At 36.7% G+C, this 17,507-nt stretch overlaps 1 protein-coding gene and 1 long non-coding RNA gene across 3 annotated transcripts; both read right to left on the reverse strand.

Moving 5' to 3' along the window:
- Positions 1 to 297: 297 nt before the first annotated feature.
- On the reverse strand, positions 298 to 5,974 carry LOC119784183 (survival motor neuron protein-like). Its single transcript, XM_038286130.1, has 4 exons — positions 5,723 to 5,974; positions 3,933 to 4,070; positions 3,676 to 3,747; positions 298 to 657 (listed from the first exon to the last, which is right to left on the reverse strand). The coding sequence occupies exons 1-3, from the start codon at positions 5,828 to 5,830 to the stop codon at positions 3,712 to 3,714; spliced, it is 282 nt and encodes a 93-aa protein (XP_038142058.1). The 5' UTR covers positions 5,831 to 5,974; the 3' UTR covers positions 298 to 657; positions 3,676 to 3,711.
- Positions 5,975 to 12,918: 6,944 nt separating this feature from the next.
- On the reverse strand, positions 12,919 to 17,172 carry LOC119784715. Of its 2 annotated transcripts, XR_005280970.1 has the most exons (6): positions 16,926 to 17,172; positions 16,561 to 16,836; positions 16,200 to 16,316; positions 15,251 to 15,380; positions 14,120 to 14,205; positions 13,195 to 13,981 (listed from the first exon to the last, which is right to left on the reverse strand). It is a non-coding gene; the product is annotated as an uncharacterized LOC119784715 (long non-coding RNA). The 2 variants fall into 2 exon arrangements; XR_005280969.1 differs by having other exon boundaries at positions 12,919 to 13,981; positions 16,561 to 17,172.
- Between the last annotated feature and the right edge of the window lie 335 nt (positions 17,173 to 17,507).

Consider the following 17,507-nt stretch of genomic DNA (forward strand, 5'->3'; position numbering starts at 1 on the left):
CTGATTATAGCCACAAATCTTTTGACAAGTGATAAATGTGCATAAATTGCAAGGAAACAAATCAACATTTTACTAAGCTCTTGGAGCCTGAGGTACCCTTGTAAGAATTTAGACAGGATGTTCCTTTATAGTAAGCAGACTGACAGGAAGAGCTGCAGATCATCAGGGTCTCTCTGTGTCACCATTTACGTCAAAGCACCCAATGCTTTAATCTTTGCACGATGAAGTCAACATGCATCAGACAGCAGGAGAATCAATGCTGAGGAAGATCAGCGTGGAGCAGAAATAAGACACAGATTTAACCCAGGTCCTTCAATAAACAGGATTTAATATCCGAATACAATGAAAATGCATGAATCTGTAATACATACACAACTATTTCTCTTCAACAAATGATTTTAGCTTTACTAAAATTTTAATCTAATTTCCTTTCAAAGCCTCATGTAATTTACAATGAAAAAAAAAAAAAAAAAAGTGTTTAATAACCTTGAACAAAACAACTAACCTATACAATTTCCAAAGATTGTTTTTTCCCCAAAGCATCAAATAATGTTTAAACCACAAAAAAATAAAAAAAATAAAAAAAAGTGCTTCTTTGTTCCAAAAAGGTCCAAACGAAAAGCCAGAACAACAAACTGTTGCCTTTTCTCCCCGACCCTAAAGAAAATGAAACAAAGCAGAGATATTTCAACCCATGAACTCTGAATTCCTCAGGAAACACGATCTTTCTGAAGCAGGTTTTTGCCACACTAGGATTCCTGTTTGATCCAATTAGCTCATCAACAAGACAGAAAAAAAAATCAGGATCTTTTCAGAATATGAGGAAGCAAACAGTTAACTTTCAAAATAAAACTTCCTGTAAGGACAATAGGTCATACTGCATCTGTTGGAGAAGGTATTAGATTTGATATGATGCAAGAGATCAGAGCAGACAACATGATTAAGCGCAGAGGTTTGGGAGGAAGTCGTGTACAGTTCAGTTGGTTGTTAAATCTCTCATCCTAGACAGTTTCTTTCAACTTCAGAGAAGCAGAATAAAAGACAGAGTCCCTCAAAAAGACAGAAGCACTAAAGTATTTATCAGTATTGACATTTTCTATGTTTTGTGCCTCATGATCTGGAATAAAAATTGACTGATAGTTAGCTCCATTTCTACGGAAGAAGATTAGGGCCACTGGAAAAAAAAAAAGTTAACTGATTTTTAAAGTTTATGTCAGTTTAACATGAGATGTTAATGTTTTCTCAAAATTTTGGATCTTAATGTAGATGGGTACCGTGAAAGAAGAGATGTCGGAGCACTCAGCTTTTGTTTGAGAGGGCCAGTGACACATTGGTGGAAAATGATGGAATTAGGCAACTTTTTACGTGCATGAGGGGTCCCCTCATTAATGGAGAGTAACTGTAGAGTAAAAGTTAACCAAAAAGAAACTAAACACAAAACTGAGCTAGTTCTGACTCACCTGAGAGCCCAGAATTGACCAGTGTTGGGTGCTGAGGGCAACTTAGGCTGTGCCCGAACATCTGCCCTAACCCCTAAATCCCTCAATCACTATATAGAGCGGGAAATATATAGTGGACTTTATAGGGAACTCAGTTAACAGGCCATTCAAACAGATGTTCACCATTTTTCGCTCCCCATAGGCCACATGACTCTGGCTCCCCACATGGTGTTTGTGCCATCTTTCTTGCCCCCATAATGCTTTTGTTCGGACACACATTTAAACTGCATAACCACTATACTGTGCTCTATACAATGGGTAGGGTGGACATTTGGACCCAGCCTGAGGCTTTGCTTTCCATATTAAAGCTACAGGCTCAGCTACTCACACTGTAGCTGTCCCTGGATTACATAAAAGAAGATTAGCATCCCTCACAGCTCTGTGCTGCCTCAAAGTACAGCCCTGCTCTTCTTCCAACAGGTGCAGTTAGGTAAATCTGCACCAATCAGAATGACATGGTAGAAAGTGTTCAGATAGAAGCTCTTTGGCATAAAGTATCACTCTTGTATTGAATAAAATTCAACTTACACTTAATCTGATCAGAATTGGAGCTTCTGCATGATATTCCCATCAGCCCTTTACTCCAAACACCTATATTCATGTAAACATCTCTACTGTTTATATATGCTACTTATTTTTCTACCTTCACCTTCCAAAGCCAACATCTACATTGAAAATTTGGCTTAGAGAAAACCTAATATGACTTAAAAAGATGAATAAATATAGATTACATGTACCCGTTTTCCACTGGCAGAAAAAACCCAATTAAACCCGGGAACAATCGGTTTTCAGTAGCAGGGAGAACAACTAATTGACCCGCATAGACCTGGGTCAAATGCCTTGGCAAGCGAACTGGGTTACAAAAATAAAAAATGGGAGGGGAGCCAAATGCCAATCGTTATCTGGTCGACCTATGTTTGAAAAACCTGTGTTAACCCTCTAATTTAACTGGGAAAGAGCCTATTGCAAACATACTTGCCAGTTTAATATACTCAGTGGCTCACAAGGTGCTCCATGTTTTTCACCATGTTTTCTTTAACTTTTTTTAAAACTATTTTTGGATGCACCATGTATACTTCCACAGACTTTAGAGTTTAGTTACACGTATGTTGTTACTGTTGGTGAATAACAAACTGATGAGGAGAATCCAAAACAGCACCACCTTAAAGGAATAGTACACCCAAAACATGATTAGCCTTCATTTTCTACTCACCCCCATGCTGAACAACACCCTGGAGTACTTTTTTGATATCTCAAATGCATCTGGAGATCTGGGAGGCTTCTTGCTGTCTGCTGACATTCAAATAATGGAGGTCTATGGCGCCCAAGGCAGAAAGGTCCATAAAGGTCCACAAAAAACGTGTCATTATTCCTCCATACTGCTCGTCCAATGTATTCCAAGTGTCCTGAGTGGGTAGCTTCCATAATTTACTCGAAACGAAGTCATTTAGAATGTTTTTAGAGCCTAAACAGTAGTGTATAGGATTTCCTAAAAGCGCGTTTACGAGTCTACGGAAACCGCGGCAGACCAAACCAGACGAAAGTGCGCATTCAGCTCGGCAAAGAACTCATGCTCTTCCTCAACACTGAAGTCCTCAGACATTTTTCTTTCGTTGTTTCTTTCTTTGCACAGGTAAACAGCACATTTCTTCTTCTACGCTTGCATTATTGGCAGAGAAGACGCTGAATGCGCACTTTATCTGGTTTGGTCTGCCGCGGTTTCCGTAGACTCGTGAACGCGCTTTTAGGAAATCCTATACACTACTGTTTAGGCTCTAAAAACATTCTAAATGACTTCGTTTCGAGTAAATTATGGACGCTACCCACTCAGGACACTTGGAATACATTGGACGAGCAGTATGGAGGAATATTGACACGTTTTTTGTGGACTTTTATGGACCTTTCTGCCTCGGGCGCTATGGACCTCCATTATTTGAATGTCAGCAGACAGCAAGAAGCCTCCCAGATCTCCAGATGCATTTGAGATATCAAAAAAGTACTCCAGAGTGTTGTTCAGCATGGGGGTGAGTAGAAAATGAAGGCTAATCATGTTTTGGGTGTACTATTCCTTTAAGTCCCAATATGCTGGTAACTATGGTGAAACACATAAGTGGATGCTATCTGCAATTTAACCACTAGATGGCAGCAATTCTTAAACTTTAAAGTCTGTCTTTACCTCAGTCTTCATGCATTTTCAGGGGTGATCTTTTAGTTAGTCTTTAGAGGAGGATTTAGATTTCTGCTGAGCCTGAAACACAAACACATGAGTATAAAATTAATAACCATCGTACAAAAAGTTTACTTTAAACTGGTGGGAAAATCATTCGCCCCTTTGGACGATTTTGGATCATTTTGGACCCATCCCCGATCTGATTCAGGTTGTTAACAGATTATAAATAACAGGCTGCAGATCAGAGACAATGTTTTACTGACCAGGTAGGAGCCAGTATGGAAGCCACACATGTACCACATCATCAACATGTTTGTGATGGCATTGACATCCAGACAATCGCCTTTATCGTTCTCAAAAAACGTCCAAGGAGGAGGAGAAGGGATGGAGGACAGTGGGTCCTAAAGAGAGAGACGAGTGTGCTGAGTCACTGACAGATCACTACACACCAGAATTCCTTACAAAAAATGCAACTAAACATAAAATAAAGTTGAAACAGTTAGGCACTGATGGTAACCATTAGAAAAATAAACGGTTAATACAAAATGTGATCAACATCTTAGCATTGGAACAGGATGTTCTAAATCTGCAAACATCATAACCAAACAGTTCCCAATAATCTGAGAACCTCCTGACCATCAAACACCACTGAAGAAGAAACAACATAATCCAGAAACCACATTCTGATGGAACCACTTCTAGTTTTGTGTATCTATACGACTGTATGTTATAAAAAATAATCAAACAGCTGCAGCTCATACAAAAACACATCCAAATCCTGACAGGAAAAAATGCCTGGATGGTTTTGGGTCTAAACTTTATGTTAGAGGCCAAAAGTGGGATAACAAGGATGCATATGAAGAGGAACAAGTGGTAATACAAGCCGCTTTTTCTGCTGTGCATCCATCATGCGACTCCCTTTAACAGTGTTTGTTTTACATTGCGTTCCCCTCAGTATGAAATTGGAAAAATAACGTCTGCAAACTTCACAAAAGTTTTCCAAGAATCCTGTTTAGCTGCCTCAATTAGACCTTTTTGCAGTTTTTGTTATCCCTGAATTTTCTTTTCTTTAAACATATATTTTGTATATAATAAAATCCTCCCTGTTCTGTTTCGTATTATGTGTGCATTTTAGTCATCACTAAGGCCCCATCTAGCCATTTTAACTAAAAATTGCATAGCTCTGTGACAATGACTGTAGCTTTGCTTTTTAAATTTAACAGCAACTGTAATCAAATTATTATTTACCTTTTTTTTTTTACTTTTTAGAATGTAACCCAGTCAAAGCTGGGATATTGTTTCCATTTATGGTACAAGTGGAAAGAAGGGAAAAATGCTGCGCAGTCCCCCACAATTCAAGACATCTAGTTAACGTAGCCTTCAGAGACCTGATTATTCTGTGCTCCCAGGAGAAGCAGCATTTAGCTTCTATGCTACTTAGCTTTTGAAAAAACTCCTTACATTGCTAAAATTCTATGGCTAAAAGCAGTTAACATGCATGTCTATCATGTTCTAGATCTATATTAAAAAGTTTTTAGTTCATTGCTTTTAACAAACCAGAGCTTATATATTAATTATTTTTAACATTTATTTCGTCTCTGTCCCTTCATCCCTTTAAAGCAGTCTGAATTACTCTATGCTTTCTGAAATGTCCTAATATATGAAACATGTTATTCTAATTAAATCATTCAAGTTGTTTAAGGATCATCATTAGTTTTTTCAAGCAACATTTAACATTCCAATGAAATTTGTTCTCTGCATCTGACACATCAATTACAAGGCAGTTGGCCACTACCATTACCGGGCTGAGGGACTTGCTAGAGCAGCAACCTCTGGGATTTAAACCAGAAAACCTGAGCCCAATTACCCCTAAACTCAAAAATCTTTAAACTTAATACATTTTTGAAAAATGTTAAAATATATTTACATTTTCTAAATAAATAAAAGAAATAAACAGAATCTCTCTTTAGTGACATTAGAAAAACAACAAACTAAAAAGAACAAAACAAATGTGGTTTTACATTTGGTTTGTCAAACAAAATATGAAATTTACCATGGAGCCAATGCGAGGAGGAGTGAAAGGTGGGAAAAAGTTTGCGAAATTCCTCTTCTCTGCTGCTTCCTCGTCTATTTTACTCTGATTGCCAGCTCCCTTTTTCATCTAAAAATATCCAAGGGCAACAATAGTGAGACTTATCCTACTCCAACTTATAGGTTTAAAAAATATCAAAGTGAAACGAATAATCAAGTTTTTCACATTACCATTCATTAGCACTGATAGACCACAACACAACAACATGGAAAGGCCAACAGAACAGAAAAACCACGTAGGAATAAATAGGTTAGCTTTGCAGAGAACACAATAAAACACTGGCGAAAGCCGTAAATTCATATTTATGGTGAAGTAGAAAATGTTTTATAATAAGGCTTGATTGAAAGAAACTTAAAGCAAGTAAAAAAAAAAACATCTTATTTTGTCAACCCTGGCTAGAGAGGATTTATTTCTGCAAACCAAGGTAAAAATATATTTTCTAAATTTACATTCAATTGCAATCACAAGAAATACTACCTTAATGCTTCTTGGAATTTATGCTGAAAAGGCATTTGATAGAGTAGACTGGCTATACCTCCAGAAGACCTAAAAATATATAGGATTTAGTGTAGGAATTAATATAGGAAGGGGAACATATTACGGTGATGTTTTTTCGCCATTTTTATTTGCACTTAGCTCTGAACCTCTGGAACAGATTAAATTCTCAGATCAAAGGATAACGCACCAGCGTGGACATATTCATATAGTTGCATTATTTCCAGATGACATCTTATTTTTGTCAGATCTCTTTGCTTCTATCCTGGTCTTGATGATAGCCCTCCGGTCTTATGTTGAAATACCTGGCTATAAAAAGCTCAAAATGAGTCTGAGGCAATGATGCTGACTGGAAACTGGCCTGTAGAATTTAATATAATCTCACACCTTTAATTAGCCACTGTAGGTTTTAAATACCTGGGTGTTACTATCACACCAAAGAATGCAAATTTATTTAAGGCAAATTATAGGAAAAATTCATAACTAAATTAAAAGTGGACTTTGCCAGATGGGATATTTTAACCCTGAGATTGATTGGTGAGGTTTAAGTCAAAAAGAATCTATGTGCTTCCCAGATTCCGTTTCCTTTTTCAATCTTTACCTAGCAAAGTACCAAATAAAACCTTTAAAACAGTAGATCTAGATACAGTTTATATAGAAGCTAACGCCGTTTCTGTTATGGAGATCCCGGTCATCAGAACCAAAACTTTAAAAGACGCAAACCCTGCTGAAGTTTGAATCATCTCTTACTGTTGTCTCCCTCTCTCCTCCTCGGTCTCCCTTGCTTTCATCCCTCCTGCTTCTTTTCCAGTCCGATTTACTGCTGCCTGGGTTGACCCTCAAGCTGTAACCCTGCAGGACCAACAAATAGTTTGTAAATGTTTTGTAACAAATCCTTGTTATAGAAAATCAGACATATACAAGCTTAGAACTTGGCGATAAACCAGATTTTTACCGTTACCGTCATTCACCACTTTAACAGGAGACAATTTTCGCATGTGGGTAAAATAAATAAACTTAATGCTGCTGTTTTGTCTGTGTTGGAAGGTGGCTGGTATTTCCTTCCCTATTACGACACGGCAGTGTGTCTAATAACGTGACTCCACCGATCCAGTCAGATGCATAAACCAAGAGAATGGTGGATGAGACTAGTGAAGAAGTGCTAAAGGACAATTTTTGCTTCTGACACATAGCCTAACATAAATCAGTTGCATTTCCTGCACATGCCTTTATTTTAGATAGACAAGTCAGAGCATTTATTGTTATCGAGATAAAACTGTCAATTTATTATGATATTTATTTGAGGTAGAGCTGGGCGATATGGCGATATATATCGTGAGGACGAGAGAAACATGTCTATCGTGACCTTTCTCCTCTATTTTTTCTATCGTGATAAACTTTTTTATTTTATCTTAACTTTTTTTAGCCAAGATTCTATACTGTTCACTGTCATGGCCGCAAATTGCATAACTGGTGTTCTTGGTTTGAGGTTGGGATTCTCATATTAGGAAACAAGATGATGGGTAAAAAATAGTCAATGAAAGATTTTTTTCAACCCTGTCCATCTGACGGACTATGAAAACATAAAATGCAACATCAGTTGTGGCATATCGTGATATATATCGTTATCGTGATATATATCGTTATCGTGATATAAAATAATCCATATCGTGATATAGTTTTTTTTCCATATCGCCCAGCCCTAATTTGAGGTCGTATTGCACAGCCCTAAGTAAGATAAAGCGCAAAAGATATTATACAGAGAAACCCCCAGTTACCTGGAAATTCTGCATTTTTGACTGTAAAAGGTCCTTCAACATGAACTTTAATGTTTTAAATAACCTCCCCCCCAATATCATCTTAACCTTGGTTGCACCAGCTGCTCTGCACGGCCCATGAAGCTCGTTGGGATGCAACAGGCTGCTGACATCCATTTCCTCCTCGTTGTTGTATTCATCGTAGCGAACACGGCAGCGCTGATCCTTAATCCACAGAATCACAGCAGGATAAACCAATCCGTCTTCTGAATAAACTGCCCGGCAGCGGGAACCAGGCTTCCAGTTCTGAAATACAAACCAGAATTTTGAACATATTGAAATATTAATACATTAAAACCTGGAATGCAAGTCATGGATTAATTCATTCATCTAAAGTTGACTGATCTTATCAATGAACGGAAAATTAACTGATAATCAGACATTTTCTAAAAAAAAAACAGAGTTTTAACTTGTTTCAAGTGGATATTTCCATAACACGAAGGGCTAAACATTTGTAACAACATGCAGAGTTAAGAAAAAAAAAAAAGTACAGTATTATATTTTAGCAATTTATTGTGCCAGCTGTATTGAATAATTGGGAAAAAAAAATCTTACATCAAGAAAAGTTATTACAAAATATAAAAATATACTTTTTTTATAACTTAAGTCACCAATTTAAAATGGATAAAAATGCGCAAAATTTAGAGTGGATGTCAGGATTTTAGCGGTGAATATTTCATAGGGTGTAACCCTTGGTGTATTACATCTTTAGGCTTTGTGTGGCGTCCGGGGGTATCTTCTCTGAAGCGCCATTTTCTGCATTTTGAGGTGGTATGCAGCTAACCTTTTTATCTTGGTTACAACACTACTATTGTCCTGATTATGGGAAGCATGTGCACATGACTAGAGGTGGAAACTTCATAGGAAGACCTGAGATCATTTTATGTACAATCTTATGTTTCATAGGTTAATTCAAACAATCAGAAAGTGTAATGGTACATTCAAACCACTATTTGAGCCGCAAAAAAGTGCCTGTTTCTTCATTTTTGATGCTTGTACAGATTAAGGTCAGACGCTCTTTGCTATATTTGCTGTGATAAGCTGATTAAGCTGGTTTTAATATATTTTTATACGAGAATGTCTACCTGAAAACATCGCCTGTGCAGTTAGTTCATCAAGATTACGATCCTGCCTTAAAATATTATTTCGCTCATAGACCCCCACATAGCAAAAGTGCATCGTCACTGGGAATCCCCAACAGCTGCCTCAGGCCTGATAGCCTCTTGGGGGACTTTCCGCTACTGCTCTTGGAGACTGGAAGTAGACGGTGTTCTTCTGGTATATGGTACAAACTGTAGGCACCAGAATAACAAAAGCGAATATAATTTGCTTTAAGTTTTCAACATTTCAGAGGAGTGACAATAGTGCTCTGCTTCAGCAGTGCTGTCCATCTCCCTGCCATCACCCAGATCAGCTTCTCTGATAGGTTGATGTGGCACATCGAGCAACAACTGTTCCGTTTTTTTCCCCAACTCCAGCATCTGCCGCTTGTGAAATTTTTAACATTTTCGGCAAGTTTCTGGGAGAAAAACAGGGCATACAAGTTTTATTTTTTCAGTACACATTACTAGCTGAAAGCATGGTGGTTGTTGTTAATGTATCTCAGATGTGCGGAGTTACCCGTTTGACCATGACTTAAGCTCCAAATCACACTTTCATCTGTTGTCGTAACACACAGCCATTTGGGGCGTTTGATCCAAGGGAAACACATGACCGTCCCGAAAAGTGTTTGATTCAATATTATATAAATGCATACAAGTGCACAGAAAGATGATTCCAAATATTGATACAAGAAACTGCTGACTAATCGAGAAAAAAATAACAAATAAAAGTTAAAAATAAAGGTGTAGAAATAGACATACTTTGGACTAGGTCTGTTTAAAATGTCCCTTTTATTTATCAATCTATTGAAATTATATATTTAGCAGAAACACTAGATCACTGATAGGACATAGAAAAAACAAGAAATACATCTTTTAAATAGTTCAAGAATAAAAGAGAAGATATTTCTCTGTATGTGGGAAGAATCTACATACTCGTTTCAAATTCAGAAATGTTTAACAAATTGTAAAAAAAAATTCAAAACATTTTTCTTTTTGGATGTCTACGATTTCCAGACTTTCAAAGAAGAAATTAGAATCACTGTGAAATCAGACCTTCATGATTAACTGTGTCTCAAATGAAGGGTGTTTTCTTACAATCATTACCTTTGCTTCCGCAGTGGCGGAATCATCCTTTATAGGAGGACAGGCTGTCTGAATGTCCAGCTCCACTTCCTCCTGCTTCTCTCCTCTTTCTGTCTCCACCAGAGCTTCAGCTTCTATAGGCTGCTCCTTTAAGGATTATTATTTTCAAAATTACCAATAAAGTTTGGCAAAATAAAAGCGCCTCCCTCCCAAATTATCCTTATATGTAAATATATTTATAGTTTGGTTTAGCCCAAGCCTAACAGAACCAATACAAACAGTAATGACCATGGTCCCATCCTGCTTTGCTGGGTACACTCTCTTGATCTAAATCAAAAGCTTTTAATAGCTTTCATTGAGGGATGATGAGAACAGCAAAGTTATCTTGAAGACTATTAATGAAGCATCCTGGGCTTCAGTAATTCAGTAGGTTGATCTCCTCCAGGCCAAACTGTGCTACACTAATGTAAGCAAAAAAAAAAAAAAAAAAAAAAATTACAGCGATTAAACGTGTTAACAGAAGAAAAAAAAACATTTAGGATCTTACATGTTTTTAAACTACTTTTGTTACGGCTTTAGTGTGTAAAAAGCCAAGAGCAGAGCCAAACCTCCAATGTTTCAAGATCTTCCCCCGGCCTCACGTCAGTGTCAGTCACCGCCTCCAGGAAAGGAACCTGTACAGAGAGAAAATCCGCTAGCAGCCATTTTTGACATCTAAGAACTCCCAAAACACCTGAAGTTAACCACCTAAACAAAGCAGCAACATAAAAAAAAAAAAAAAAAAGATTATCCCATAAACGGTCGCCATGTTTTTTTTCTTGTCAACTGCTCAGCTGTATGTTAGCTTCTCGGCTAAATATAGAGCTAACAGTTCAACACTTTCGGTTATTTGTCGGTTTCTAATGTTTCAAGTTTTTGTCTTAATATGTTGAATTGAGTTAAAAATGCGGACCGATTCGATATCATCGTGAGGAACGCAGCTTTCTGTCATGGCGGCCATTCGTCAGAACCAAACAATCGTCACCTCGGTTTGTAGACCTTCTTCTTCGTCTCCTCTCTTCTTTGTGGAATTTTATTTGGCGGTTGGTAAACAACACTACGCCGTACAACACTATGCATTACCGCCAACACTATTTGTGCAGAAGAGTACGGAAGATGATTAGGGCCACTGGAAAAAAAAAGAGTTAACTGATTTTTAAACATTATTTCAGTTTAATATGGGAAAGAAGTCAGAATTCTGACTGTAATCTCAGAATTCAGACTTTTTTTCCCTCAGAATTCTGACTTTAATCTCAGAGTTCTGACTTTAATCTAACATTTCTGACTTTAATCTAACATTTCTGACTTTAATCTAAGATTTCTGACTTTTTTTCTCAGAATTCTGACTTTAATCTCAGAATTCAGACTTTTTTCTCAGAATTCTGACTTTAATCTAAGATTTCTGACTTTTTTTCTCAGAATTCTGACGCGTAAAAAGTTGCCTAATTTCGTCATTTTTCACCAGTGTGTTACTGGCCCTCCCAAACAACTCACATCTTTGTCAGTGAAGCGGAGTGCTCCCTCTCTTCCTTCATGGTGCCCATCTACATTAAGATCCAAAATTCTGAATTCTTATTCAGAAATCTGAGATTAAAGTCAGAATTCTGAGAAAAAAGTCAGAATCCTGAGATTAAAGTCATAACACTTAAAAAAAGTCAGAATTCTGAAATTAAAGTCAGAATTCTGACTTTTTTCTTCATATTATACTGAAATAAAATTTAAAAATCAGTTAACTTTTTATGATTTTTCAGTGGCCCTAACCCTCTTCCGTATATTTGGACTGAAACAACATTTTAAAAAATGATGTCAAACAAAATCGATCAAAATTTTAATTTTAAGGAACTATCAGGTAATGAATTTTGCTGGAATAACTCCAATATATATATATATATATATATATATATATATATATATATATATATATATATATATATATATATATATATATATATATATATATATATATATGTATAAGCTTTCATTTTAGATAGATTTATTATCATTTACAGTCCTTTCAAAACTATATTTAAATAAATTTAAAAATTACATGAATTAAACTTTATTTTAAATGTGTTTTAATGTATCCAGTATCAAGGCTAACTGATCCCTTCTTATACCTAATTGTGGCTCTCCAGTTTCTACCAATAAATATGCTGTAGATGTTGTTTTAATATCTCCAGTAATAATTCTAATTGCTTGATGTTGAATGGTGTTTAAGGTTTCTAAAGGTGTTTTTGAAGATGAATTCTAAGCATTTTTGTTAACCTACATGATTGTAATATTGTGTTCCTAAATCCTGATGTATTGTTATTGGGTAATGATCACTGCTTATTTGTTTGTTGTTTTTTATTAATGACATGTCATGAACTAGAAACTTGATAAATAACTTGAAACTAGTGTAATATCTACTGATCTTTATTTACATCAATCCTTCTGCTATTCCCATTATTTATACACACTCAATTTTTGTCATCCATAACTTCTTTAATTATTATTCCATTGTCACCATTATACCTATCAAATAATATGTCAATTCAAATCACCACAGCAAATTAACATTTCTTCTAAATGGTTGTCCAATGATTCAGCAGACAATCTTTTCCCTTGGTTATAAAAAATTATAACTTTAATGTTATTTCCAACCCAGATTTCTAGGAATATTTATTCCAAATCTGACCGTTTTGTTAACAAACTATATTTGATTCCTTCTTTTATAAATATAAGTCCTCCTTCCCTACCCTCTTCTCAATCTCTTCTTACATTCTTTCAATATAAAATCTAGATGAGATTTAAGCAATGTTTCCTCAATACAAATTATGTCTACTTTATTGCTGTGTATGTTAAATAATGTGAGTTTAATTCTAAAAGCAGAAATAAGAAAAAAAAACAAAAAAACTTTTAAGCAATGTAAACATATATTATGTAACACAATTGATGTCTAACGATACTGAAGATGGCATCTAAATTTTATTTTAAATCAATGATAAACTAAAACAGTTAAAACAGAAGGGTATTTTTTACATTATGCTGATGACATTTGATTATTTCCTGCTCAAAACCTAATTTGATTTGATCAAAGTGAGCTTGGATTATTTCTTTACAAAAGCCAGAAAATATAAATACACCTTCAACATTACAGTACATTAATATATTTTCCCATTTCCTTTGAATATATAAAATCACAAAACAGTTTTCATTAAAGGTTCTTCTACCATCTTTCGTTCTTCTGGGTTCAATTTACAGGCTGATGTAATCTTTATTATAAACATTTACTCTACTTTTCAAGGAGATTTTTGTAAACTGTCATGTTGGGGTCGAGTCTCCAAACCCACTTGCAGAAAACACTCCAGAGACAGGAAATACAAAAGTGAGATATATTAACAATTAATTCAGACAAAGATTTATGGATTCCTTGGTTCATCAGGCTGATCTCAGGGGGCAACTAGGGGAGGACAGAAATGATTAGTCTGGATCACGGAAACTTGCTGTTTGGTGGTAGTTTAGGATTAATACCTTTTTGGGGGGTGCTTCAAACCGGTGGGGGGGGGGGACCTTGAGGGTCTAGAGGCCGGTCGGCAGGTTGAGGGATGAGGTCAGAGGCGGCGGTGGAGGGCAGACAGGTAAGGCTCCAGGCAGCGAGGGTTCTGTCTTGTAGGTTGGTTGATCTCCAGATTATTCAGGATCTGAGTAGCAGAAAACACAGAGACAAGGGGATTCAGAATCAGGAAAAAGATCAAATGTTAAAAAAATTAAATGCGGCCGGAAATTTAAACCCGTATCATGGAACTGAAACTTAATGCGTGGCCCTGTCTTGCAATTACCCTTTGTATTGTCTCATAATCCAGATCTGCGCTTTGGAAGATGGTAGTTGCTAATCACAACGTAGGGAGTATGGATGAGGAAAGGCCTGAAGAGGAAACATATTCTTGAGACAAAAGCCAGAAAAACCCTTGGCCATATTTGGAAGGATTATTTGTTTTCAAATGCACAAAAGGTAACAATGTGATAATGCAGTGCAACATGTGCCTGGCCAGCAAAACAGAGCTTTCGGCTTTTAAAACATCAACATCCAATTTACAAAAACATGTGGCGGTAAGTTAGCGCGTGTGTTTTTATCTCCGACATCCCAAACGGTTTATTTATTATTTATGTATAAGCGAGCTTTTGGCTTGTTAGCACTTGCTTAGAATCAGCTAGTTCGGAGTATCCAAAGTTTGATTGAGCTGGGAATACAAGCATTACAGGTATTGATGTTTTCTTAATGTGGCGATAAATTTACAGCAAAGAGAGCAAGACTCACAGCAAAAACCTTTGAAAATCATTTGCTGCTGAAATTGAACAAGAGCTTTACCGGTATACAGTTGTAGATTTGGGGCAGTTTTGTGGGACACTGTATTTTGAAGTCATATCCTGTGAGCACTTTCTTTTAAATTGTTTGATCCTTGTTTTTAATTTTGTTTTATTGTGAACAGTGGGATCATGTGGCATTTTATTTAATAACAGTGGGATCCTGTTGCATTTAAGTTTGATTTCTGGTATCTATTGGGCAATTAATTTTGTCTGCATTTGGAATACTTTAAAATGTAGTTTAAATTTCTTTATTCCTATCATGGTGTTATCTGTTGGACATTAGGATAGAAAATTGTTTGCACTTTATGGTACAGGTTGTGATTGTCCTTGTGCTGTGAGAAAGTATGTTCCTTAGCCCAGGTGATCTTTTGCAAGTGTGGATGTCCACTGAAATACGCCTTGAAATTGATTAAAACACCTTGTGCTCAATTCGATTCATGACTCATCCTTTTTTTGCATTAAATAACTCAAATTAACTAAGTAACTTTTACACAAATTACATTTTAAATGAAGTAATTTCGTACTTTTACTTACTTACTTTTACTCTGAGTAGAATTTAGGCAGAGTAAAGATGCTTTTACCCAATTTACAAATTTTTGTACTCTTTCAACCTCTGTTCCAAATGAGAAGATAGAGAACAGGTGTGCAGAAGTCGACTCATGCCCTCAGGAGGAAGGTCTCAGGCTCCCTCTGGTGGAGAAAGGTTGACAAACCTCTGGATCCCAACATAAACTATTCAAAAAATGGAAGACAAAAATAAAATAAAATTGGAGATTCCAGGCTATCGACAAAATTGTTCAAATATCATCCAGGTTTTATAAACCTGTTCTGCTGGTAGTTTTACAACATGCATCACATGATTGATATAAATACAGACCAACTGCAGGCTTCAAACTATCAGCCCACTCTGATCTTTCCACATACATGCCAACACTTAGTGGACATCAAGGAGCTACATCGTGTGAAAAAATATTGTCTCTGAAGTCCATTACTGTAAAAATGTCCAAAGCCGTATATTGATTATTTATTCCCCAGATACACAGTATTTATATTGTAAAACACTTTACAATTGAGTATTTTATTTGTTTATTTTCTTAACTCTGTAACTTATTGAGTTATTTTTATACACTTTTCTAAGGTCCACATGGTGTAACCACTTTTGCTATAACCGTTTGCTGCTGCAACAACACAATTTCCGCGTTGTGGGAGAATAAAGGGATTTTGTATTCTGGTCTATTATATTCCAGAAAAGTAAAAAAAAAAAAAAAAAAAAAACAAACCACTGTACTTTGTGTCCAAAGAAGACGTTTTGCTCCAGGAAGCTTTTTCAATTCAAAAAAGCTTCCTGGATGGGATGCAAAACTTCTTCAAACTTGGAAATAAAGTTCAGTGGATGTTTTTTTTTTACTGTTTTGGAATGACTATGGCCTGGATGACTGAGAATCTTCACCAGCATATTATCACTTTATCAAAAAACTGTGTTTAAAATGAAAATCAAATAACAAAAGTACAGGGACCCACAGTACAAGTTACCTTTATGAAACATTTTACCTGGCTTTGCTCCGTAGCTTCCCAGTGCGTCATCTTGGTGCTCCAAAGTTGAACATATAGTCGGCATGAGAGGATCATATCGTCACACTCTGTGCTCCGGTAACCAGCCTGGGAAACCTGAAACATAAGGCCATTGTTGTGAATTTTTATTTTCAAAGATACAAAAAAAAACAAAGCACAACTTTAAACTGGAAGTTTCTGTTTATTAGTTAATAAAGTCATACATATTTAAACTGTATTTGTATGTTTCGGAGGAGATTTTAATTATTATGAGTTTACAAATTTCTGTAGTGCACAACTTCTGTCTAATATGCACATAATTGTACTTGTATGTACAAAATTATTTTGGTAGTAATCTTACCCCATAATGGCGAGTGTGGTGGAGGTTTTGCAGGTAGAGTTGAACTCCAGAGATGAAGATTAGGGTGGAGGTTTTGGAGGCAGGTTTAATCTCTGCAGATGAAGGTTGAGGTGGAGGTTTTGCAGGCTGGTTTAAACTCTAACGATGGAAGTTGAGGTCGAGGTCTTGCAGGCTACTTTAAACTGTTCAGATCGAGGTTGAGGTGGAGGTCTTGCAGGCTGGTTGAATCCCTTCAGATGGAGGTTGAGATGGAGGATTTGCAGGCTGTTCTAATCTCTGCAGATGGAGAGTGATGTAGAGGTTTTGCAGGCTGGTTTAAACTCTGCAGATGGAGAGTAAGGTGGAGTTTTTTCAAGCTGGTTTACCTTTTGCAGATGGAGATTAAGGTGTAGGTTTTGCAGGCTGGTTTAATCTATATATATGGAGAGTAAGCTAGAGGTTTTGCAGGCTGGTTTAAGCACTGCAGATGGAGGTTTAGGTGGAGGTTTGGCAGGCTGGTTTAATCTCTGCAGATGAAGGTTGAGGTGGAGGTTTTGCAGGCTTGTTTAAACTCTGCGGATGGAGGTTGAGGTGGAGGTTTTGCAGGCTGGTTTATCGTCTGCAGATGGAGGTTGAGGTTTTGCAGGCTGGTTTATCGTCTGCAGATGGAGATTGAGGTGGAGGTTTTGCAGGCTGGTTTAATCTCTGCATATGGAGGTTGGGGTGGAGGTTTTGCAGGCTGGTTTAATCTCTGCATAGGGAGCGTAGGGTCGAGGTTTTGCAGGCAGGTTTAAACTCTGCAGATGAAGGTTGAGGTGAAGGTTTTGCAGGCTGGTTTAAACTCTGCAGATGAAGGTTAAGGTGGAGGTTTTGCAGGCTTGTTTAAACTCTGCAGATGAAGGTTAAGGTGGAGGTTTTTCAGGCTGGTTTAAACTCTGAAGATGGAAGTTGAGGTGGAGGTCTTGCAG

Source organism: Cyprinodon tularosa, unplaced genomic scaffold, assembly GCF_016077235.1.
Source record: "Cyprinodon tularosa strain WSP-4 unplaced genomic scaffold, ASM1607723v1 ctg106, whole genome shotgun sequence".
NCBI lineage: Eukaryota > Metazoa > Chordata > Actinopteri > Cyprinodontiformes > Cyprinodontidae > Cyprinodon > Cyprinodon tularosa.